Source organism: Fopius arisanus, unplaced genomic scaffold, assembly GCF_000806365.1.
Source record: "Fopius arisanus strain USDA-PBARC FA_bdor unplaced genomic scaffold, ASM80636v1 scaffold00013, whole genome shotgun sequence".
NCBI lineage: Eukaryota > Metazoa > Arthropoda > Insecta > Hymenoptera > Braconidae > Fopius > Fopius arisanus.
The window spans coordinates 762653-789729 of record NW_011887752.1 but is presented as its reverse complement, the minus strand read 5'-3'; the positions used below and the strand labels follow the sequence as shown (position 1 = coordinate 789729).

Sequence of the window (27077 nt, the reverse complement as noted above, 5' to 3'; positions counted from 1 at the left end):
GAAAAATAAAGTAAATAAATAAAATGACACGGATGAGCTGGCGTGTACCTATTTTTTGCAGACTCTTTTTTTTCCTTTGTCGCTTGGAATTCTACTCCTTTGGTGCACCTCACGATGTGCTGGCGCGTGGGGTTGGCAGAGGGTGAAAAAGGGGTTGAAAAAGGGGTGAAGAGGGGGGTATTTCATGGAAACTCCACCAGACAGCGTCTCAGTCAGTGTCGCATAGTCGTATCGCTCGGTAGTTCACGTTATCACGTTTACAACAATTTCAATTTTAGCGCTGCATTTTTTTAAAAATCATTAACAATTTTTTCGATCCCCGGAGAATCTCCTCCGCCCGACGCATAATTTTTTCTAATTTTCCACCATTTTTTATCCAAAAAAAAAGCCATAAAAGACTCAATTGTGAAATTTCTGGAATTCCAGAAATCAGTGACAATAAATAAAACATAAAAATCGGTTAAATAAACATTTCTTTGATCGGCCGTTTTCAGTCGATTGATTGTTGATGGATTTTTTAAAAATATATAATTTATAGAATTTTTGTTGTTCATGGGAAAATTATCGAATTGTTCGTGCGGTTGTACTAGCATCCGTTGAAAAAGTATGTGCTTACAGAGTAATTACGTTACATGTTCTGTGGTTCTTTCATTTTCGAATAGACACAATAGAGGTTCCGTCTTTTTCTGGTGTGAAAAGACTTTTATAAACACCATTTTCAAAGCTCCTCTTATCCTCTAGCTTATGTCAGATTTTCCTCATTCTCATCTTTTTCTCAATTTTTCGGTTCTCTCGAGTGTAATCCTCATTGTTTGGTTTCTTGAACTCTCAAGCATCTGATGACTCACTCCGATATGAAATACGAATAAAAAAAATATCCATAAAAATATTATCAATTCGCAAAAAATCTGCATTACAGAAAATATTCCACTTAAACTTTTCCTAATTACAAAAGTTCAACAAATTCTTCAATAATTTATTAGGTATTCCAACTATAATATGTAATAATACAATTTTCAATTCTTTTTATTGTCCAGGGCGCAATTTTAACAATAAGAGGACAGGTACAACGCGTTCGACAATTGATAATTATAATTATTCCGCGTTCATATTTCTAAATTTCCCAATTAATAAATTGACTTCTTAAAAATAATGATTTCCAATTTTATCTGTGAGCTTTGTCAAAGTGACCAATCGAGTTAATTATTGAAGTTATCGCGTCCGTTCGAACGAAATAATTAACAAACATGCGTTTTGTTTATCGATTTTAGAAATTGATAATTCTTTTAGACCTTGGGATTGCACTGACAAAAATTTGGTAGAACCAGCGGCTACTGGATGATCAGATATTATCAGATTACAATCCGAAAGCATTTGAAATAATTCATTATCCACGGGAATTAACGCTGAGGTAAAAACTTGAGGAAGAACCTTAGATACTTTGACCGTGACCCGATAAACTCTACGAATCGACCGATTCTCTTACTACGTTCGTTAATTATTCTTCAAATATATGGTGCCGTGTTTCGCCTGATAAATTCACTCGCCCTCATACACATTTATGATCATTACGAGAAGGCACAATGACACTTAGTCTCGAATTATCCGCCTTTCCCAAACTGCTAATTGCCCGTGCAATCGATTCCACTATCATTCAATATTTCACGCGACTAGGAAATGGTTTTGTAAAAAACACCCCGTGATTTTATATTTTTATTTCTAGAATAACAGAAAACAGGCGCAAATGGCTGAGCATTCTTCTTGGAGGAGAGAATATTCTCTGACGAATAAAAAATTATTGTAACATTGTGTTTGTTTATAATACTCTTCAGTGGGTCATATTTATGAATACAAAGTACATGGGTGAAGGTATTAGTAGGCATGTATGGGGTTGATCAATGGCTGGTGGCCTTGTCTCGACAAACCCACAATCTATAAACCGCAAACATTTGTTTAAGGTCTCGACAGGGCACGTACATCATCACTCCCTAGTTGAAGTAGAAAACGAGAGGGTGAAATGAGCATTTTTCATTTCTTCGGGATTGTTGGAAGCACCTCCTATTATTCGTGCAACAAGAATTCTCCAAAAACAGTTTTGCCATATTTCTTTTTTATTATTCAATTATTTCCACCGTTACTTCTGGAAAAACTCAACTTTCATGCACAACTCATACGGATTTATTAATTTTCGATAACGGAAAAATTATGTAATCAATAAGTTCACGGAATAACTGATTAAAAATTTACAGTTTTTATTGATTTTTGGGTTTTAGGGCGATTTTAGATTATATTCCGAGATTCGTTTAATTCCCAATCAATTTCTAAATCGATTTAAGCAGCAATTAGCGCATATCCAGGTATCGATTAATTCCATAATTTGAGTTGAGGCAAAGTCTGTAGAGTTTATTGATTATAAAGTTATCGAAGCGTTGAATTGTCACGTGTACCTTGAAGCAAAATAGATTTCCCCTCTGAGGATGTTCTACACGCTTTCAGCCAAAATTTACATATTTAATATTTTTTGGTAAATTATCGATAGGATTGACGTGCGAAAATATAATGTTTTTGCTTTTTGTCATTCTTTAATGATTCACGAAGTTTTCCGCTGGTGCGAATATTTTCCTGTAGACAAGAAAATCCTTTAATAAGATTTACAAAACTAGAAAAAACGCACGGACATGATCGCATAACCACGAAACTTTGTGAGCCATTGTTAAATAATGACAAAACGTAAAAATGTTACATTTATGTAGGTGGGACCGCCTTTGCCTCATACTTTTATTGCCCTAGGGAGGTAAGTGGCTTCTTTTTACTTACCTTTCTGGGCCAACAAAAATATTCGGTTAGTTGAGCCTCGTAATGTAGTATTTTTCACGCCTAGGACAGAAAAAGTGATTTTGACTCATGCGCTTTATGATCCTCCCCTTCGGCTCAGGCTATAAATCCACATGCCGAAAACAATTTTCTGCACGAGTTGCGAACAATATTTTTCCTCGGAATGTGCGGGAAAATAACTTTTTTGGCACGCGATGCGAAGCGGAGCGTTTCTGAAAAGTTACTTTTCGACACATTGTGATGAAATGTAACATATGACGCGTAGTCTAATATAATACGTTCCCGAAATACTTTTAGCCCTTGTAACATATATTACTTTTTTAATAAATTACTAATTTTTCCTAAACGGGTGTCGAACATCCTTAAAATAGCTCTACCATCAGGTCGGTACCTTACCGACCGGATACGCTGCCATCGATTATTTCCAGAATTCTGCAACTAATTGCATGAGTAAAAGTCCATTAAAATTATAATTCATACAATCGGTGTCATCTAAACTAAATTTAAGAAAATATTGATATTTTTTAAAAGATTTTTTTCTTATAAACATATAATAGAACTTGTTTCCTAAAACGGTAGATTATCTTTTACGAAGTGTCAAGAAATTTTTAAAACCATAAGGACCATTATCGTGAGGAAAAAATTGTGATTTCAATTTTTCCAAAACTTTGTGTAGTTTTCAATAATCTACGGACTTACCAAAAGGGTAGAGCTATAGAGGTGACCCAGAGAAAATGCCACATTCAGGAAAATGGGATACGGGGGCAAAATGGGACCCAGTATAAAATGGGATGAATCAAGAGATTCAATGAGAGACGAAGAAAAAAGTCGATCGTAAGAATCCATTATTCAACATTTTAGTTTTTCCAGAATTTTATTACAATTAACTGATATAAAAAATTTTAAATTCCCATAAGGAATTTCACGATCAGAAACGATTGAATGAACAATTGCCGTTACATGACGTATTTCTTTAAAAATGTTGAAAAAAGAAAAAAGTAAGAAAACGAGAATAGAGGAGACAGGGACAAAACGGACACTTTAAGAAGAAAAACAATTTTTTCTCGGGAAAATATGTTGCATTTTCTAATGGCTCGGAATATAACCACAAGAAAAAAAATCTGTCGATGAAAGTATTTTGTAGGACGGGTGAGGGCAAAACCCACGCCCTCCGAATTTGAATATTCATTAGATTTCATAATTCTGCATATATTTCCTAATTGAAAAATCGAAACTGTGATGGCGGCTCAATTTTCATTTATCCAAGTGCGATCTATATAACCACGTCTATGTCCTATAGTACTGCATTATTCATATAAGAATTCAATTCTGTGTTTTTTTCGTGAATCAAAGAAAAAAAAAAGATGGAAATGAAAAAATTAAAAAATCGGGAGAATCAAAAAAAATGTTTAATTAAAAGAAAAAAAAATCACTCTAATTAGTCTAACATTTTTTAAAGAAAAGAAAAAAAAACTGGGCATATGTCCCATTTTGCCCGGTTCCCCCAACTTTAATCCCAGGGTGAAAATTCATTGCTGATGTACGGGGATTCCCGGAATTCGAATAATAATTTTCACGAGATTGCGGTCATGAAAGGAATGGGCGTTTTCAGATTCACACGTGAATCGTGTCCCATTAGTGTCACGGAGGTCCTCGACATGCAGCCCTTAGTGGTTCAACAGTATGTCCAGTTATTCCATTAAAGCACCCCTTTCCGAGTCACTTCTTCCCCCAGTACTGCAGCTCTTACCCTCATATATACACCTGTCCCACGAGAACCACCTGCTAACCCCCTCCCACCCTCTTCCGGACTCTAGTCCAATAATTCAGGGATTATTTACAACACTTTAAGCACTACGATAAGTGCAATTTTCTCTAAGTCCAGTTTTACTCAGTGTTTCCTTTTTCTCCCTCAACTAGAATATTTCAGTAATGAAAGTATAACAGTTTAAAATGATTATGAATCATTTCTTACTTTAATTATTTCTAATAATAATAATAATATTTTATTTTCTTTGGTTTTACAAGATATGTGTTTTACACCTTCTCCGCTTGTTCCATTCTTGATTTATATATTCAAGCCATTTTAAAGTTCTCTTTGATTATTTCTATTACATCGAAATATTAAGTCACAATCTTTCTTTATCATTTCAAACGAAAAGTAAAGAAATATTATATAAAGATATTTAATATCCCCTAATTCAATCAATTCTTCATTCTTAATGTTTTATTTTATATAATATATTTGTTTAAAGCTAAAAAAAAGTTGCACTGAATTTTTTAAAAGGGAAAATTTCTCCGTTCATTATTTTAATCATGAAGCGCAAATCGAGCGTTAACGTAATTATTGAATATTTTGGAGCAATCAATGAAAAATGAAATATAAGATGAAAAAGGTCGGCTGTACGGGTTGAGTTGTTTCGAAAATGATTGAATCCACTTCGAATTTCTGCCAAGCCCTCTGAACAATCCTCTTAAAATTCTCATTAAAGCTTCAGAGTACCAAGAGTCCACATGAAGATCCAAAAAAAAGGAATTAGGGTAAGAGGTTAAGCCTCAGTGCACCTCCTAAATGAGCAATTAAATGAGCGATGCCGAGGACGAAAATAGACGTTTGACGGGTGGTGAAGTACTGGGTCACAGTTGGTCCGACTGGTCATTGATTTGGAAAAAGAGGGATGAAGATACCAGTGATATTGATCTAGACGACGAGGATGATGTTGAATTGATCGTGAGTGGTGAAGTTATCGAGGATCTTGTTGTGATTGTTGGTGAGGGAAATCGTGGGGGTAATTGTGAAGTGGCGCCACACAGTGCGATGAATGGGGGGGCTGGCAGGGCTAATGGCACCCCCAGCCCCCAGGACATTCGGCTTCTGCATGAGCTGGTAGAGGATATCGAAAAAGAGCAGGACGATAAGAATCGGCCCAAAGAGGAACAGGTAATAACAGATTATCTCAATTTTATTGACTACATTCACTAAAATCTCATCACCTGGTCAGTTTGCATCATCGATTTCCAAGGATATGATGACAATTGATCAGGATTGATCAATATTTACCAGAACTTGGATGGCTTTCTATTTCTTCGTGTTCACAACTTCAAATATCAATTCCACAATTGCATTCAGAATATATTTTATATTCACATAAATTTCATGTTCCGATGTATAAGATGATGGTCTCACATGTGGTCCCACCCACTGGAATGATCCCTCACTTCCATTTTTGATAAAGGTTTCCTGTCCGAATTCGTTCAAATACTTGACGTCCAATTTTCCTCCGAATATTTGCAATTCGGACAGCAAAGACTGCAGTCGTTTGTCCATGACGTTCGGCATATATTCTTCTACGAAGAATACGCTAGGTGTAGGATTTCCCTTCACCAGTGGCATGACGGCCCACGAATATTCATACAAATATTTGATCAAGTTCAATCCCTTCTCTTTCTGAGCCTTCGATGCATCCTTTAAGAAGTCATTCAGCTTGAGAACTAGAGGCAAAGGCAGATCTTTTGGGATAGAGTGATTCCCTCTTTCACGTATGTCCCCAATGGCTTCATCAATAATAGAGTCGACAAGCAGACAATGAGTACATTTTTCAAGTCTCTTCCTTATTATATGAGTATGCGGTCCTCCATTACTGTTTAAATCGAAATTCGGTGGAGTGCGTATTCTGTCGTACTTGGTCAATTCATCCATAGACTGGAACTCACAAACAACAGCTTGATCCTGTTCCTCCATCTTCTTAGGAACAATCCCTCGAGTTTTCATGACTTTCCAGTAGAGTTTTATGAAGTTGTTGATAGTCCATCTGATCCTCAGAATCCTCTGGTCTTCCGAAAGCTGAGGATTCGCCGAGAAGTATCCAAGCACTCCATTATTATCTAACTTCAGTGGAGTCTGATAATAATTTGCATCAGTTACATATCGAAAGTCCCAGAGCATTCCTCCGATCTTCGCTATATCCAGCAATGTAACTTCAGACATATTGAATTCATAACGAACTGGTATGTACCGTGATTTCTCCTCGGGTTTGGCTCTGTCAATGATGATCAAATCTATCAATGCGTCTTGAAGCAATTCAAGTCCTTCTTGAAGCAGACTCGCGGATTCATTTGCAAGTAACAAGATTGTAGCTCTGTAGATAGCTGTATTGTTAAACTCATTGGTGCTGGTGTTAGTCGGGAAGAACGGAAGATCCTGAAGGATTTCCGATGGCTGGGGCATTTCGTCCAACGTCTTCCGGAACTCTTCATGGTGGACTACGCTAAATCTCAGTATTTGTAATCTGAAATATTCGCCTATGGATAGATTAGCAGTCGCTATTAGATCTAACCATTGATTTATTTGGTGTTCAAAGGGCAACAGCTCCTGCTGATATGCAAAACGATCGACACTGACTTTTTCCGCTGGGACGCAGTTAAAAAAGTAATGGGTTATGTTACGCCACAGCCTGTCGTTGCTACTGCTGAAGTTTCTATTGGATTTTAACGGATTAAGCTCGTCAGGGTCACCTAGGAGAGCTTTTATTTCAGAATGGGGGAGAAGTTGTTCCTTTGACTTGCCGATACATTTCTTTAACTGGGCCTGTCCTTCCTCACCGGGTTCTGGTATCACTGGGTGGAATCCTGGTGAGGAGGACCTGTAGTAGATCCTAGCTGAGGTATTCCAGCAGTTTATGTAGTTATCTCGCAGCACCTGGAAATCTTCCTGTATCATCGCCGTTGGTTGAAAGTAAGTCACCTCAGATAGTGATTCAAAATGCGGATAAGACGAGATGATCAGGTCTTGAATCAGTAGGTTTACTCTCGGGGATTTCACTGCATTATTCAGGACCTGGAAAAAATTGAAGCTACTCGTGTCTGTGAATGTCGGGTTGAATCTTTCGAGTCTAGCTCTTCGTTGCTCCAAATGGTATTGTATAGTTTCATTCGACGTCTCGTTCGCAGGTGAACCACTGAAGCTGTAGCTGATTGACGATAGGATTAGCAGAAGGCGCATTAGACTTGATGGTGACATGTCTCTGCAATCATTAGAAACTGTTAGCACAGAATATGTTCCAATCTTCATCAAGTAATTAATGTTCGATTTACCTAATGAGGGATCTGCACTCCGCAATAGCACAATTATGACTGGAATGGCAGTTCTGCGGTTAAATATGATGTTGCAGTAGATAATTTTTCTAGTCGCTGTTGATAACTCTCATGTCATATTTATTTGACCTGTCGTATCGGTGATAGATACTGAAGACCTTGAATCCATTGCCAACGGACGAGTCAGAATCAGAGATCTTTATGTTGAAGACAATTGTTATTACGCCATACACTCAGGAAAAAATATATATACTTATAGTTATATATTATATTATATGTGTATTGAATGGTTTGCCGATTATATGACCGTATAATTAATATATTTTTCCCATACATACCAGCTTCCGTCCGCGTAACGAACATTTTCTATGGAATTTTTCTATTTAATATAACATTAATATTTAATACATATAACTTTATGAAAGTATATGATTTTATTATATATATTTTCATTTCAAATAACTAATTTCTTTATGAAGTTATTTTGATTAGAACTTTAATTGTTCGAAGTTTTTAAAGACAGTATTTGCCGTTTTCAGTTTTTCATAGTTTCCACATCATTTATAAAAAATATATTCGATCTAAAAATATTTTTTAAACAAAATCAATAGTTCCAGCAGAAATTTTATATAGAATCGTGCCGTATATACACAGAATTGATTAATTCATTCATTAATGGAAGAATCAATAACAAAATTATATGAAATATTTATTTCATACATTGGAAAAATATACTTGCATTATACATAATTTAAATAAATTTTTCCATGGGGCGGCAGCCAAAATCGAGTAATTATAATAGCATTTCCGTTATAATCTAAGAATTGATAATGGCGATGAGAAATTAATGATTGAATTGGCGTTACGATTGCTTCAGCGGTAAATCCGTAAATGGAAAGTGCAAGATATAGTACGAATAGATCCAAATGGGCTGCGCTTGCGCAGTTTTTCCTGTGACTAGGAGAATCCTCTTTCTCTCTCAATCCTCAGCGCCTGTCTCAGTCCTCTCAGCCTACTCTTGCTGTGGAAGAATCAATAGGCAACCCCTCGTGTACAGGTGGCGGTGGTACAGGGCGCACACCAAAACCATCACGGCGCAGTACAATCATCGTGCGAGTGTAGAACGTGATGTGTTCAACGTACAATTGTTTTGATTGGCATTAAATTAGACAAAGTGAACTGTCAATCGCCTCATTATATCGAAATTAACCCGTTAATTTATACGCGGATCTTCTCCGATTTTTTATTAAAAAAAAAAACAAATTATTGCAAATTAGTGACATCCGGGCGGGGCGTGCGCGTCTTGTTTTGAATTAATAACTCAATTTCCGAAGAATCACTCTTGGAATTTCTCCACATATTTTATTTGATCTCCACCCGGACAATTTCGCCCCGGAAAAATCTATTTCCAGCGGATTGAGAGATTTTTTTTTTCATGGAGATTGTGTTTCTGGGTCAAATGTCAATATTCTTTTTCGCGGAATTGGTGACATTTGAGCGAGAGATAATGGTGGATTTTATGTGGAAATTCACCTCGGGGCAGTAAGTGAACGATGAAAACGTGGAAAACGTTGATGTGATAATTTTTTTATGAACTGACTGAGTGATGGAGTGAGATTGTTGATTTGTGCCAAAGATTGTTTGATTTTCGAGGAGAATCGCGGGGAAAACAAAGAAGCATATCTGGACATAAATCAACAAATTAATTATCAAATAACAATAGAATAAATCGATGGTCTTTCATTAAAGAGACTGACATCATTGGTTGATTAACACCAATTTTTGTTGATCAAGTATGAAGTTAATTGTCTTATCGGGTGAAAAAGAGCAGCCCTAAACCCACGAGACTGTTGTTTACTAGTTCCATCCATTAATTGATTAAAATCCTACTGAATTATTGAAAACAGCAATTACTGCTATTGTGATGTTATTTGTAACTCCAAATTTACACCGATTTTTACGATTATTTCTAAACAAATGATAACTCATCGAAACAAATATATTTGACTCATCTATTGGATCGGAGCAATTTCTTGTTTACAACAACTGCAATGAAAAAAGGTATTCGATATTTGTGCATCGCTCCATTGAACCCGCGGAGAAATATCGCAGCAACAATCAACTTATTGGATATCGAATAAAAAACAGTATATTGAATGGTTTTGAGAGCAAATGCATAAACCCGATGGTATTGTATATTCTTGATATACTATTTCAACAACAGATAAAAAATTGTTGTTTTCCGATAGCGGAGTCAATAAAACGAGTTGATTTTAGCATTGAAAGACAACAATACCTCAAAACAACAGCTCCAAGAAGCCTAAAATGAGATTCAATTGATCGCTGATGTCTTGAAAGTAAACGCACAAAATGTAGAAGTAAGTGAAATAATATTGGAAAAATTGTAAACCCTGAATGGAGAGGAAAGCTATTCAAAATTGAGCGACACGAGAAAAACCAAACGGACGAAGGGAAGCGGAGAACTTTAGCTGGTGGAGCATGGAAGCGGAGCAGTTGGACGAAGAGAAAAGATGATGAGATTGAATTGAAAGCGAAGAGTCACGAAGTTGACTCATCAGCCTATCTAATCGACAAAATTGATCGTGTCCCACCACCGGTGATAATACGCCGTAAACGTATTGCATCGAAATCGTCGTACAATCGTCGTCGGCCAACATCAGACACAACGAGTGATTCAGCAAGCTCTGACCTAGCGAAGATAACCGAAAAGGATGATTGTCAGCATCTCTGTCCGACTCTGCGCTGTACATCATCGTACAATCATGAAGATCACCTAGATCAGGCCATAAGTTCATCAACATTCTCGAGTCATTCATCCAGCATAAGACGATCATGGAGGAAGAATCGGTTATTTGGCAACGATAATCACTTCATCAGGTCAAATAATAGGCCCTTCAAGAAGAGCTTCTCTCGATCTGCATCGACATCATCATCTAACTCATCAGTAGCATCAGCATCATGTTCACTAGCCAGAAACTGGTGTTTGAGAAATAGCCAGCATCAGAATGAGGAGTCATCAGCACCGTTGAATGCGGATAATGTCAATGAGGAGCGAATTGACAATGATGAGGATAAATCGAAGGACACTATATTTGGCATCTGGCCAAAACGTTCATTAACACTGCCAATCGGTCGGAAACTAGCTGCTTGGGGACGAGAGGGGAAGAACTTGCTGGTCAAATCCGTATCATCCGCAAACACGTTTGTACCAACGACAATGACATGCATCAAGTCCCCGAGGGCAATGTCGGAGAACCTGCTGGGACGAACTGATGCTGATGAATCCTCTAACATGACCATGTCGGGCTCCAGATCTGTGGAGCACCATCCGAAGAAGAGCGGTTCTTTGAAGGACGGTAGATTGACAACGCCGATTGTCATCGAAGTACCACAGCAACAGGCTGGTCAATTCGTCCAACGTTGGAGCAGTGTTAGAGTCAAGGGCGGTAGCACCAAGAGCTTATTGTTGGAAAATGGAGGACCTCAGGGCCAGATCAAAGAAGCACTCAATAAGGAGGTACTGTTACTGAAATGATACTTCAGGAGTAGATGAGAAACGCGATATGTCTCGATCGATGTCGACGACAATGAAGCGTTTCGGTAGACAATTCCCGGGGAAGGAAGAGCTCTTCTGGCAAGTCATCCGGGGCTTCACACAATCGCAACCATTAGACGGTTACAAAGAAATTTTATCTCTTCGGCCTTTTGTTTTAAAAATATACGACCTTTCGAGGTCTGATGAAAATTAAGAGAAATTCTTATCGGAAATTTCAGGGTTCCAATATGAGATTCCAGCTGGGCTCTTGATTCAACTTGTCAGGGACGGGACTTAGCATTTCCCAAAGGATTCTAATCATCATGTCGCTATTATGTCACAGGATAAACCCCGAATATCACTCGTGTCATCCGATGATCGATACTGAATTCCGACATTGACGTTCCAATTATCAGAGAGCTAATCACTGAGACTATTGTCATTGACTTGAGTCTCTAATGAATTAGCAGGTCTTGTAGTTTTATTGGGTCTCTCATTTATTCATTTTTTCACGAAATACTGTGGGGATTCGAATGCTCTCATGCGGAATACACCAAGGGCGGACAAGGATTGGGATTTCGTATTCCCTGAAGCCGTTATAAATGTAGATTCATCTGAAATTGTGAACTCCTGAGTAAATGGTGGTGATAATGTATAGATAATTATCTCCTGGGAAATACGAAAGTGAATACATTCTTCTCAGCTTTTCGCGATGGAGTTTTCAGTAGATAACATCTGGACGTTATTCTCTAAATAAAAATTTCTTGATTCTTCAGTCACAACAACAAGTCAATTCATCTAGAAATGCAGAGGATTGATTTTTGAATTTTTATATCAGTTATTCCAGCCAAGAACCTGAACATTGAGAATTACCAAAATATTTAAAAAAATTGAAAAATTAAGTAGTTCGTGAATGAAGAATTATACAGAAGTTTCATGTTACTTCGTCGTTGTTAACAATTTCAAGTTTTTTAATTGAAAATATACGTGTGAAGTGATCCCGTTCTCCTTCAATTAAGTCGTCTTTTGACTTGATCACTCTTGCTGACTAGTCTCGGTACGAGCTCCCGGGATGCTCGCCCATTCACGGATATTTAGGGAAGGTTCACCCGGTTTTTTTCCAATAACCGAACGCCACTTCCTCTCAGATAAATATATATGCTTATATAAAATCAAACTAAGATTGGGTTCGTTTTCGCGGTGCTGAGATTTTTGGTGAGAAGTGGATATCCGTTCAAGTCCAGCTGCTCTCGTATACTCTAACAACCCAAGGGGCCTCAGGAACGCTTAAGACCCCGAAGTTTATAGGTAGCTATTCTCACAATTCTTTACGTCACCGTGAAACTGCTTACCTATAGCTCCATCCATCTAATAAAATCATACCTAACTTTGAGCTAATTTTTTCAACGAGCTCGATAATTTTTACTAATTTAATAATAAAATTTGGGTAATTTTAGATGAATTTTCTTAGGCAGTTGACAAATTTTACCAAGCAATACGGTAATTTTCTCTGGAAGATTAAAACCCAATACGATTACCGAATGATTAGGTAATTTTTACGGAATTATTATGACAGTGGATAATGCTGACTATTTAAAATGGAATGTCAACTGGAGATGTTGGAGTCTCAATTTGCGATGAGTGTGAAAACAAAGACTTGTTTTTCGGTTGCAATTCAGTTCTTGTGGTGTTTGTTTACTCTTGCAGATTGAATCCACCACGCGCCGAGGGTTCACCAGTAAACCCTACAATATCAACAACATTATCTCTGGTACACAGACTTACACGCGCGCTATCGGATCTACCAAACAGTTGTATATTTTCCCCTCACTCTTTCACCCGTGGCTATTTGTAGAAGTCGTGTATTTTTATTTTTATTTTTAGTCTTTGAATTATTCTTTGGATAGAATAAACCATGCGGTGATAATAATTTCTACGCGTGAATCATGGAGTAGCCATGAGGTCTCTCTATTTTCAGGCTTAAAACATCCACCTTGATATTCACCCGATGTACTTTTTTCTCTTTTCGTCTTTTTTTTTTATTCTGCTCGGGTATTATTATCAACGCAACACGATGAAGGCAGCTCTGAGGCCTGGAAACGCCACGGATTTTAGTCGAGTCGTGCGCGTCGTCTTGCGAACATTTTAATCTCGAATATTCTCCGTTGTTGAATTTGACAAATTTTTTCAGAAATTTTTTGAGGAATTTTCATTGAGCTTACAACAGGGGTCTTTCGATTTTCATGAAAATCAGGATTGCAGACATGTATCCCCGCGCTATTCCATCCCAGAGGTGACTCTGTTGAAGAATTGGTTTTTAAAGTTTGAATTAAGAATTTGAAAGGTTTTACAACTCGAAATTTATGTGGGTTTATGCCCGTTTTTTAACGAAGAATCTGGTAATTTCTTGGAATATGTAATGGAGTTTAATTCCCGGTTTAAGAATGATGAAAATTGAATAAAAATCGGGAAATTTGGGGGATTGTTTTTGAGAATTTTGAAAGTGGTGGAGATTTACTTGAATTTTAACGGATTATGTGAATTTTATTCGATTTTTTTGTGGTGAACAATCAGGTAGTTCTTGGGATATTAATAATTAATATACACCGTACTAATGTTTTTTAAAACAAATTTCTAATAATGTAAACGGATTAAATAAATCGGTTTTATATGATGAAATTTCACAGAATAATTAACAATTTCCACGATTTTCTATTGATACCTTAGGTTTTCCACTTTCCTCTGAATTTTCCTGACGTTTTAACATTTTCCTGCAATAATTGAATTAACAAGTAAAATATTTGATTTATTCGCAGATCAATTAAACAGGAAAACAATGAGCACTTGATTTTTTATGGAAATTTAATAAAGATCCGGAATCTAGATAAGATCAAACTAGAGACAAAAATGATTCAGTAAATTAGTGAAAAAAAGTTTCAGTGCAAAATTCTCAACAACAGCCTCCAAAAAAACATAAACAACCCTTTAAAAATAAAAATATTCCAATACTTCCGGCGACTGTTGTAAACTGCAATGATAAATTTTTCAAAGTTCCTCCGAATTTTCCAGATGATGGAATGATGATTATAAACGGAATAATTAGTGGCAATATCGACGTACTTGAAGTGAACAACTGAAAGAATATTTTATTCCCGGAGTAATTCGAGGATGCAGTATACGATTGTTATTAAGATGCCATCGAGAATATTGCGCGTGTTTCTAGCGAAAAATAAAATAAGAAAATTCAGATCAACATTGTCGACGGTGAGCATTTCGTTCATGAATTCCCTTGAGAGAAATATGAGAGAAAAATATTGAAATAATGGGAGATGTAACCGATCGGCTATTCTCTTCTACTTCTGTGCATTTCTTTCAGTTCCCCATGTGCATTCCTATCAGGTGTATATAATAAAAAATTAACAATGTACTTTGCAGATGGCATTATTTGTCATGTCGGTTTTCCTCATTCACTTGCAGTTTCGGAACAATCGGAGTGAACGTAAATCGAGTTACATTGCAAATAGTCGGTGGAATCGATGAACCCAGAGGAAGGAATAAATAAACAGGGTCATGTACCCGTACACTCGTTGACACCAATGTTTCTAGTTTGTCAGGTCAACCTCGCGTGTTTTTCCTCGTACAAACTTTTCGCAGAAAAACCTATCGCATACATTTTTTTTCGCATTTGTTCAATTTACAAGCGAGAGCTACTTTAGTTCTCAAATCATTGATCGATTCGTCAATGAAGAATTCTACAGCAATTCCATTTCACGTAACATTTGTTAAGTCAATGATCAATGAATATACAAGGATCAAGTATAAAATATACTCATATCAACTATTTTTCTCCGTAAATATTGTTTCTTGGATAAAAAAAATCCCAGTTTACACCAAGTCTATTGTGATTAGTAAATGTACTTGAGAAAAAAAAATATTGTTCTCAATGTACTTGCATAATGGATCAGCAAACCTAAGAGTGTTCTCCACCCATATGTTTTCAATTTTTTTAAACAAATTATCGACGGGTTTGATGTGAAAAATTTGATGAAAAATATAACGTTTATAACTTTCATATTTTTCATATCACCTTGAAACCTCGTGAGTCATTAAATAATGACAAATCGCAGAAACGTTATATTTTTCCCTTGAAGTAATGAAAACATTAATTGTCGCTATATATATGGATGTAGAAAACCCTCAACTATTATGTTCATCGAATATCACCGTGCATATTAAATTTCGGTAATGGTGTACCTGACTAATACACGGTATGAGTAGGGCTTCCATTGAGGCTTGCGCCCTGATAATTAGCAGGGCGCTACTTAATGGCGCAATAACGATCATATAGCTCATTACGAAAGCGATCACCGTACAGTTCGCATACGTATGATCCTCTCATTACAATCATGATTGAGAATCACGACGAGGTATTCGCAAGAATAAAACTGGAGACATCATTCCATTGAATCCATCTTGCTGTGGAATCCGAGAAACTTGTGTCTGAAGGATTCATCGCTCTTACATTTTTGTTTGCATGGACATTCGGTGTTTTGTGAACGAGAAAAAAAGGTTGAATTGCTCAAATTATTTTTAGTGCTTTAACGACGAAATTTCAAGCTTTTACGATGCGCTGACGGATTTCGAATTGCATTACTCGATATCATGGCGCGATGCTCATTCATTTCACGCATCATTAAGTGGTTGATGTCTTTTTGCGAATTCCATCGGGGGCAGTGTCTGAGCTAACGGCTCATTTTTAATATGTTTCTTTTTTATTCTTCAGGTACTGTCTCTCGGTGCAGATGTTCTACCGGAGTACAAACTACAATCACCACGTGTACACAAGTGGACAATTCTTCATTACTCACCATTTAAAGCTGTGTGGGATTGGATTATTCTCATTCTTGTTATGTACACTGCTATTTTTACCCCATACGTTGCTGCATTCCTCCTTGGCGAACCTGATTACGGTAGTAAAAAGAAGGCGACTAAATACAGTGAAGACCCAATTGTCATCATTGATCTCATCGGTCAGTATTAGTCAATAAAAAATTTAGATTCACCTAAAATATTTCTCTCGGACTGAGAAAAAATTCCCAAGTTCCCAGCCATTTTAATTACCAAAGAAACATCCATTTATTTCCTCGAAATATTTTGTAATAATAAATACCAAGCATAAATAATAATAATAATAAAACTAAATTGAACTAAATGTTTAATTTCACTCAAAAGTCAATTCAATTCAATTCAATTTTATTATTGCAATATGTTTATCCTCTCCTTTTCATCAGAAACTCATAAATATGTTTAAGGCTCGGGTGGATTATCTAGAAAAGATAATTTACTCCGAAATTCGAATTCCTGATTACTTTGGCAATCAATCATTTTTTTCAATAACTAGGCCGCTAGCTAACAATTGTCAGAAAAAACGATTAATTGACGGAGTAATTAGAAGTCCCAATTTAGGAGTAAATTATCTTTTCCAGACAGTCCATCCGGGCCTTAATGTTTCAATATTTCTTTTTGGTATTCAATAGAAATTAAGTATCAAAATAAATAACTTAATAAATTTTTCGTATTATGAATCCAATGAGTGAATTCATTAAATGATTTTGAATTTATTTCTTTTATTAATAAAAATTATTCAGGATTTAGTGAGGCTTTCGGTATTGAACTATAATCTAAATACTAAGTAATTATTGATTGAAACATTGAGTCTTCAGTTTCTAGTGCTCACAAGCGATTAAATCTGTTGTCTTTGTTTGCAGTTGATGTGACATTCGTCGTGGACATACTCATAAATTTTCGTACGACCTTCGTCAATCCAAACGACGAGGTTGTCTCAGGACCATGGAAGATAGCCGTCCACTACCTCAGGGGATGGTTTGTCATCGATTTGGTAGCCGCCATTCCCTTCGATCTGTTATTATACGGTTATAATACCGACGAGGTGAGCGCAAAAAAAAAAATCTCCCACACTAATATTTCTCACTCTCCATTCCCCCACGTTATTCTCAGTTCCTAATTATTCGATCCGATTAAAAACTCCATCTGTCGAGTAATTCCATTTGATTGTTCCATAATGAAGCGATCAGTCAGATTTTATTTTTAGGTATCAACTTATTTACAATATTTAAATGGTGAATTTTTAAAATCTTTTGTTAATTATTCGATTCCACTCACAGAGCACTCAGTAAAATCAGCAAGCTCATTGGAATAAATCATGCACAATCATTTAGTAAAATTGAGAGAAAGAGTGTGTTTCATATCATGTGTGAGATAAAAGTAGAATTTGAAAATCGATGGGATAAAATACCTGAAGTATTCACAGAAAATGACAAAAAATTTAACTATAGTTCGACGTTTCCACGTAGCTTGGCTTGGACAAGGATGAGGTTAGTCATATTGAAAGGAAGAAATTGCCAATTATTCAAGTGCAAATTATTATTTATTTTCATTTGAGAGACTCCAGAGAAACATCAGAAATGATCTCTCTTATTTTATGCTAACTATCGTTTGAATTTTTGATAATGAATCATTGAAAATCAACCACGGATTTATTTACACTATTTTCATTCGCATTTGCTTTTAACTCACATTGAAATCCAAATTGTACACTTAATCTTCCATAATTAGATCAACAATTGATTTTCGTAGATTTTACTTTTGATTTTTATCTATGAGTGTTCCTTTTATCTCTTATCTTCTCTAATTAGATTACGACGAGCAATTGATGGGTGATTGATAGAGTTAAAACGACAAGAGCATAGTTTCTTGCTTTATCTTCATATTGTAATAGTTCATACGATTTTCCGCAGAACATGAGTGCTAAAAATGTGTTTGCACGAAATTTCACCACAGTCAAATAAATGTACAAAAGTTGTTGATTTCTCCTCACGATTTTCGTGTGCCACAAGAGATTCAATTTCACCTCATCTAAAATGTAACCTAACGTTTCACGTTGAACTCATCTAGTCTAGGTTCGAAATTCTCTTTTCTCACATTATGAAAAATGTGAAGCGCAAGATTAATTATCGGATCATTTACATCGCCAGCTTATTTTCTTTTGTAGAACTGGCAATATAGGATGTAAATTTTCCATCTGAACTTTCAGCTCCACTGATGGAAATGTTGTCATAGTATCACAAAACCGATTCCTCGGGAATAAATTTGTTGAAATAAATCTTTTACTACTCAAGAAATGATTTTTGTGATATGTCGATTGTTTCTCTCAGTGTACTATACTAATAATTATGTTAATCATCTCAAGTAGATTTCACATTTTATGCTTCTGCTTTTTCCTTCTCTTTAAGTCTTATTCCCACCACAATTCAATCAAGAAAGGAAACAGATCTGACAGACAGTTAATACCAATAATTCACGGAAGCCCTGACCACTCAATTTAGAAGTGTGTAAACATCGATTTCGATTTATTCTACGCTTTATTCGCAATTCTCACATACCTGAATTAGACCATAGATTCTATTTCTAGATGGAAGGTAATCAAGCGGGGGAATCCCCCATTTACTGTTATCGTATTACCAGCCAAGAGATAGCTAGTCTCTGTTACTGTGGGAGAGATTTGAATGCATCACATCAAGTGATTCAGTCCCACGCGTAATTCGATCTTGAATTCACGTCTAATTCTGAAACCATTCGTCAATTGAATGAATATGGCGACAAGTTACTTGCTCAGTGAATGAGAAAATCCTAATGTAAAATATCAACGACTATTTCATTCATTCAAATTTCATGGTCTCTATTTTCAAATTGCTTCGTCTCATGGTGCAATTCTATCTGATATCTAATTCTAGCTGATATTTCAACGAAAAAAAAATAACCCGAATACGCCTCAAGCTTCGATCCTTCTAGGTTCCCTGCAAACAAACGAGCTTGTCAAATTTTCCTGAAAAATCACTCGCGCTTCTTGCTCTTGATTTTTTAACCTGGGAAGCTTGACACGTTCATTTGTGGCATTATAAGTGATTGTTGGAATTTTTCATCGATCTTTGAGGGTCAGGATCTTTATCAATTAAACATCGAAATCGTGATAAACAATTGACTATTTTCAGACAACGACCCTGATGGGATTATTGAAGACTGCTCGTCTGTTGAGGCTGGTAAGGGTCGCTCGTAAGATCGACCGCTATTCTGAATATGGGGCAGCAGTTCTACTGCTACTCATGGCGACATTTGCCCTCATCGCTCATTGGATGGCCTGCATTTGGTACGTGTTCATTCTCCTTTATTGAAATTTATTGATTTACTTTTTCAACAATAACATGCAATCCCCGGAGAATTCTTCACTGACGAATCAGTTTCATTCTTGAATATTCCAGTAATCCATAATTTCCAGTAATGTTCAATTAATTTATAAGAATTACTGTCAGATTTACCCGACGCGATAATTAATTTCTCAGTCAATTGAAAAATTCGGAAACTCTTTATGAAGGAATGAATACATCATTCCGTTCTAAATTCTTTAAGTGATTATTTTTGCTTCCGAATGGAAGCATTGTTTTAATCTCCATTCGACTATATTATTATATAGTTGCTATATTTAAAAAATAATATGCAATTTAAACCCTTGGCAAGCTGAAATTTCGAATAAAATCATGAATTTTTCATTTTTTAATTTAGAGTATTGTCTATGGTGCAGTTTTATTAGCTGACATTTGGCTTGAACAAATAATCCTTCAAATACCACTCCTAGCTTCAAAATTTCTCAGACATTTCTCTCAGGGTGTTCTGCATACAAATGGAGTCTCGTGATTGACTCCTTTATTTATCTGCAACAAACCTATCGGGAAATTTCCGATAATTTTGAAGGTTTTGTGGTATTACAAGTGAGAATTTTCCAGCAATATAGATTTCTCATTTTCTAAATTCATCCAATTTTTGTTAATTGGCTAATTGTTAATTTTTATTGAGTAAATCTCATTTTCCGAATGATTTTTACACAGGTATGCTATCGGTAATGCTGAGCGACCGTCCCTGAAGAGTAAAGTTGGATGGTTGGATATTCTCGCCAATGATACGCATCAATTCTATTTCAATAATAACACTGGCGGACCTAGTATAAAGGTGAGGCTGACACGTCTTACTATGGGATATTGGTTTAGCGTCAGTCCTCTTTGCCCTTTTACTCTGCATAATATTCTCATCACCTCTTACGTACCTCATTCATCCAATTCTTTAAATTTCAGAGTCGTTACATAACAGCACTGTACTTCACATTCAGCAGTTTAACATCCGTAGGTTTTGGTAACGTAGCTCCCAACACAGACACCGAGAAGATATTCACAATTGTCGTCATGTTGATCGGCTGTAAGTACCATTAATACAAATTAAATATTAGACAATAGACTATTTATGATAATGGATATCGAATGAATCCACGGGTCTAGGAGAATTAGATTAATTGAGAAAAATCATGTAAAATTTGTTATTATTCCATCAGAAAATAATCCCTGCTGGTAACGCTTTCGTTTTGTCCCTGTCTCCCCAACTCATTTGAATGTTTATTAAGGATGTTCTGCCGGTATTTTGTTATTTTTCTTATTTTTCTGAGATTTATTGTAAACTATCAATCGGATTGGGATATGAAAAGCGTTTGTCCGTTACATCATGATTTATCCTTTCACAAAGTTTCATCCCGATACACCAATTTTTATAATTTTTCATTAAAATTTATTGATTTCTTATGAAATTTTAGTGAAAAGTTACAAAAATTAGTGTATCGGGATGAGACTTTATGAAAGAGTCAATCATGATGGAACGGACAAATGCTATATTTTCATATCCCAATCCGATCGATAGTTTTCAAAAAATCTCAGAAAAACAGGAAAAATAACAAAATACCAGCGAAACATTCTTAAATAAGCCGAAAAGAACCCCTAGTTATGGGATCCCCACAATTTTTGCTCTTCTGAGCGGAAGCATTGTTTTTTAACGAAAAAATGATTTTATAAAAATTTTTATTCAATTTTCTCCAACTTTTGTCATGATCGCAGAAGAATTAGGGTGCCCGATTTCTTCCGTCATTTTAATTCCCAGAAAGGCAGCCGATCCCTTTAAGACGAATCGATCATTGAGCAAGAATGAAGCATGAAAAAAAAATTGCGGGATTGAAATTGAAAAAATTGAAAAACCCCTGGCTCTTTTAATATAGGATCCATAATAACGTTTGCTATCCTTGAAAATATTCACATATTTCATTGCCATGTGGACTCATCAAATATATGATCAAAAATAGCAGAGGAATTAAGAATTATAGAAGAAATGTCTGATATTGAAATTTTTTATAACATTTGGAATGAATACTTGCAATTTTCTGCAATTGAACTGTAAAATCAGAAAAATTCTGCGAAGAATATCACATGGACTCACTCCAAATACTCTAAACGAAAAATTTGTGCTCTGAATCCAGAGGTACTTGAGATAGAATAATTTTTCCGACTCGCTAAAGTTTTTCGAGGACCAGTTGAAATGTTCCTCTGAATGGACACTCGAGTCACTGAGAAAATTATAAATTCTTCATCACAATAGGTTCTTTTGATAAAGCTTCAGGGCATCTAACAGCAGAATAAAATCCTGAGAACGCAATTCCAATGGAATCCAGAGAAAGTACTTTCCCTTGAGTATGTCACGATTCTCTGGATTCTCAAAGAACTAGATTTATAGGCTCGGAGTACTCGAGAGCTGATGAGTTACTACTTGAGAATTATTACGCGTAATTTTCATCGTTTCAGGTCACTTGAAACTTTTAATTATTGTATCCAGGGCTTTATTTCCTCCTTCCGAATCTGCTCGAGCGGCAATATTAATAGGATTTCTATAAAGTTTTAATTGCTATTTACCTTCCCGAATATTCAATATCAAAATCATCAAAAGCATCAAATATTCGAAGAGATTTATTGAATTCAGAGCTCACTAATGAATTGTTTCTCTGGAGGATCGCATAAATCTACAGGATTAAAAAAAAATGATAGAAGCTATTGGATCTCTCTTTAAGAGGTTGTTAATTTTTATCTTTAAGCTCTGATGTACGCCAGTATATTCGGAAATGTATCAGCGATAATTCAACGGTTGTACAGTGGCACTGCAAGGTACCACACGCAGATGCTTCGCGTGAGGGAGTTCATAAGATTTCATCAGATTCCAAATCCACTTCGTCAGCGTTTGGAGGAGTACTTTCAGCATGCCTGGACTTATACGAATGGCATTGACATGAATAGTGTTCTCAAAGGTTTTCCAGAGTGTCTCCAAGCGGATATTTGTCTCCATTTGAATCGTCAACTCCTCAACAACTGCAAAGCTTTCGAAAAAGCCAGCCCCGGCTGTTTGAGGTAAAGTTTTAGCATGTTAAGTTACTTGAGGTGTTAACATTTCTTAAATTTCAAAGTTAAATACGGAAAGAATCAAACTTCATCCATAATAATGGGGGACTTAAAGGGCATCCTAGTGTCACTTTCCAGAGAAAGATGATCTTTGAGAATTTTTTTAACGAAAAATACTGCATTAATGGTTTTCAAATTTTTAAGATGTATTGGTGCGTAAACAATACATACTCAATGAATTTTTTAGACAAAAAAAATTGATTTTCACCGAATTATTGGCTATCTCTCAAGTTTCGAAAAGAAGGTTCTCCACTGATAAACTAGAAGGTATTCCCTACACACTGACTCACAATTGTTTAAAAAAATGAAATTTAATAAAATGGCAGTTTTGGCAAAAACTCCAAAATTTTGCCAACAAATCAAAATTAATGTATGAACATTACATTTTTCGTACAAAAAAAAAACTGCAGGATCATTGAGTAGAGGAATATAAATTAAATATGCAGAAAAAAAATTAAATCAACCGCATGATCTGTAATGGAGTTTAACTGGCAAATGAGCAAATAGAAAAATTTAGTTTTGAAAAAAAGAATTTAAATATAAAATGATGGATTTCATCGTTATAGCTGTCAATGTTCACACCTTTTCACATCGATTATAGAAATATATGAAGACAATTGATGTCTTTAAAGTATCACACTAGGTGCGCTCCTAAAATCGAAGATGGATCAGACCATAATATTTATAATTTTTCAATTCCAATGAAATCTTCAGGAGAAAAGATTAAACTTGTGAATTGAATTGAGACAAAAAGTTATTAATTTCGAGTGAAACCGTTTTCTTTTGATGCCAATAAATGAAAATAAATAAATAAATTAAAATAAATAGCATCCGATCTCGAGGAAAATGATGATTATGAGAATGTGTATTTTCAGAGCGCTTTCTCTTAAATTCAAAACAACTCATGCTCCACCTGGTGACACGCTAGTTCATCGTGGCGACGTTTTAACGTCGCTATATTTTATATCACGTGGTAGCATCGAAATACTGAAGAATGACATCGTAATGGCCATTCTAAATCCGCCTGATATATTTGGGGAAAATCCGTGTGAGCATGCAACCGTTGGAAAGTCTTCCTGCAATGTACGAGCGTTGACATATTGTGATCTTCATAAGATTCATCGCGACGATCTTCTCGACGTTCTTGCACTTTATCCGGAATTTCATCAGCATTTCATCGAGAATTTGGAGATTACTTTTAACATGAGAGACGTGAGTCAGCCAATTTGTTTTAGTGTCTAGACATTTTAGTTGATCTGATGTTTTCCGGTGTATGCTTCGTTCATTCCGGCATATTTAAACTAATCTATCATTCTATATCTAATTATTCATTTGTCTCGTAAAATGTGAATTGTTGAATTAAGGCGGTTGTCGCGCTACAGTCTCTGTAAAAAGTTTATCCGCTGTAAAACGGGCCAGTTTAGAACACAATCTTTTAGCGGTATATAGTCTCACTTGATTGATTGCATTGTGCATGGATAGCTAAAGCATAACTATATATTTTCCATATTAACTATTTTCAATTATATAAATTTATGAATTTCCGATAATTATATTCCGTAAACCAAACGGTCAATCGATTTGATTTTTTTTCTGTATTTCCTCCCACGATGTATATTCCACGTTTTTTTTTTATTTCTGAAACTGTCGAGCCGTTGATTTTTAAAAAATTCTAATCGGCAAAACTCCATTTAAACACCTGTTAAATCACTCGAATTTCAAAAATTGATATCTCAAGTTCAAAACGGTCAATTGCAAACGGAAAAGACTCATTTTGTTGCTAATTTTTCAAACTATTCACCATAAAATTGTTAACGAAAACTGTCGAAAAAAAAATTCTACGCGACAACAACCTTAAGCAACTGCTGATTTTTTTATATATTTATATATTATGCTTTTTGGGAGAGAAAAGGAAATTTTCTTCAGAATTATATTTCATTAACCAACCATTGATTTCTCATATAGTTGTTCCGTAAATGCAAGAACATTCAAAACTATTAAAAAAGCCAAAATAACAAAAAAAGATCACTCCTGAGGGACCTGATCTATAATTTTTTGAAGAAGAAAGTAACTTTTTTTCGAAATTGAATTTTTGTGTCGATTAACCGACTGTTTCGTATATATTCACCCCGTAGATAATCTTCGAACAGATTGAGATTTTGGCGAAACATCTTTGATAATGGGCGTAATATCTGGTTTTAATAACGATTGAAACATTTTAGGAGGAACAAGCTGGCGTTGATCCAATCTCTGCACGTTTCCCAGTGAGCACACCAACGGATATTGACACTGATACGAGGAGGTTTGCTTTCCGTCCACCTAGATATCGTTATGGCCCCGGTGGTCAGAGTTTAACGAGTGCACACTTACTACCGACTGGCAGACAAGATTCTCTTCAGGATGACGCAGATGACTTGTGAGTTCTATTAATTCAATCGATAACCTAGTATCTATTGACCTGACGGTTGAGGAAAATCCATCCAATCGAGAAAACATTTTTCTACTTCCAGAACATTCATTGAGATACTTTCTGTAAAAATTCCACCTTTCCTAGTTTACTTCTCCTCGATATCTTTTAAGGACAATCTTTGGGTAATTCCTTATTTCTCCAGTTGTATGGCATTCCGTAATTTGCGATATCCTTTTTCTGCATTAACTCCACGGAAATATCATTGTTTATCACGTAATCATTGCATAATAGCAATGGCTGGATAAATCCAGCACAAAATTTCTAAAAAAAATTCGCTGCAAGATTAGTAATTATTATTAATAATATCCCCTTTATACTTATGATATAAATTGTTATAAATTATTTTTAATTGTGAAAATTGAAATGTAATTGGGACTTGCTGAAATAGAAATGATTCGACTGCAGAAATAAATTCTCGAGAAAGTAATAATTCTCTCAAAAAGATAAACATTTTGTAAAAATATTCTATTGCCAATAGTGAAGCGTTATGAAGGTCATATCGTAACTAAATAGTAGTGTTTTAAACTTTATGAAAAAAGGTAGTTAATCATAAAAAAATGTGAAAAAATTTCTCGTTTTATCGAATCAACTTTTCACTGACAAATACGAAGAGATGGGCCTGATTACGTCGCATTTGTATAAACAATTTTTCAGTGATCAAATGTTATTCGATTTATTGACAGCAGTCAGCGTGACTGTGAGTGACGGTCACATGACGGTCAGATTTTCTGACGTGATCTGAGTTTGAGGATCCTGAATTTTCAATGAATTTAAATTACTCCTTGACCATAAAAATCCAAAGATAGTAATTATTGTCGGAGGAAATATTTCGTGCTAGACCAGAGGATTTCCGAATAATCACGTTAAACCTGATTTTTTAAATTAGTGACAAAGCGAGTGGCCACGGAATTCTCGAGTTCAGTACAGACAAAGCAGGTCAAGATGTTACACCGCTCAATCTCGAGTTTGAGGAACCAAAACAGAGGAGTTCTACTTTGAATTCAATAACTGGTGAGTGAAGTTCAAGGAAAACCATTGAATTTTAAATTTCTTCACTGATTGAACCCTTTTTCGTTGATCCCGGCATCCTTATTATCTCAGTTGAGATGAATGTTTCAAAATCGAAAGTTGCGGTGTGAATGCGAATTCCTGCATGATACCCTGACGTAGACACGCCGATATTTGGGGTATTCAGCATCTTCTAACGTTTCCCTCCATTTGTTACGAATCTTTGTTCTTTCAATTATTCTTACATCCGCTTTAAGTTTTACTCCTCCCTTTTGATTATGAGAGAAAATTAAAGGCATGTTTACGGGAAATTTAGAATCTGCATGCTTTTTTTTTTATTTTCCCCTTAGAAGAAACTCCTTTTGATCTCAACTCATTAATGTATGATCAAAAACCTGGATACTTGTTATTTAATCCTTGAAATTAATGATAAATCAACATTCATTAATTTTAAGCGCTGAGGAAATCCCCGGATTATGCAAATGCGTGTAATCTCTTTCAGATAATAACAGGAGTCCCTTGATATAATCATTGAAAAGCTCTTGCGCTTTGAATGTGTGGCGTTCTCTTTTCCCTGTTTCATCGACTTCTTTACACGGAGAAAAAAGTGGCGGCAAAATTACGTTGAAACTCATGTGCTTAAGGTTGTTGTCGCGTAGAATTTTTTTTCGACAGTTTTCGTTAAAAATTTTATGGTGAATAGTTTGAAAAATTA

General features: G+C 35.6%; 2 protein-coding genes across 8 annotated transcripts in view; one reads left to right on the top strand and one right to left on the bottom strand.

Annotated features, from left to right (window-relative positions):
* Nucleotides 1-27077, top strand: part of sei (seizure) — a 72432-nt gene that overhangs the window by 35878 nt on the left and 9477 nt on the right. For all 7 annotated transcript variants that reach the window (XM_011299157.1, XM_011299159.1, XM_011299158.1 and 4 more), the window contains 9 exons: nucleotides 16269-16515; nucleotides 17254-17435; nucleotides 19558-19712; nucleotides 20449-20569; nucleotides 20692-20812; nucleotides 22524-22833; nucleotides 23760-24096; nucleotides 25107-25300; nucleotides 26241-26365. In XM_011299157.1, coding sequence (XP_011297459.1) covers nucleotides 16269-16515; nucleotides 17254-17435; nucleotides 19558-19712; nucleotides 20449-20569; nucleotides 20692-20812; nucleotides 22524-22833; nucleotides 23760-24096; nucleotides 25107-25300; nucleotides 26241-26365 — 1792 coding nt within the window. The remainder of the gene's footprint in view (nucleotides 1-16268; nucleotides 16516-17253; nucleotides 17436-19557; nucleotides 19713-20448; nucleotides 20570-20691; nucleotides 20813-22523; nucleotides 22834-23759; nucleotides 24097-25106; nucleotides 25301-26240; nucleotides 26366-27077) is intronic.
* LOC105263136 (uncharacterized) lies at nucleotides 5781-8019 on the bottom strand. The gene is made up of 2 exons (XM_011299155.1): nucleotides 7930-8019; nucleotides 5781-7859 (listed from the first exon to the last, which is right to left on the bottom strand). Exon 2 carries the CDS (start codon nucleotides 7853-7855, stop codon nucleotides 5915-5917), a length of 1941 nt encoding a protein of 646 aa, XP_011297457.1. The 5' UTR covers nucleotides 7856-7859; nucleotides 7930-8019; the 3' UTR covers nucleotides 5781-5914.

Bases quoted from the DNA above. Each gene is read 5' to 3' on its own strand.
- LOC105263136 (XM_011299155.1), bottom strand. From the start codon at position 7,855: ATGTCACCATCAAGTCTAATGCGCCTTCTGCTAATCCTATCGTCAATC.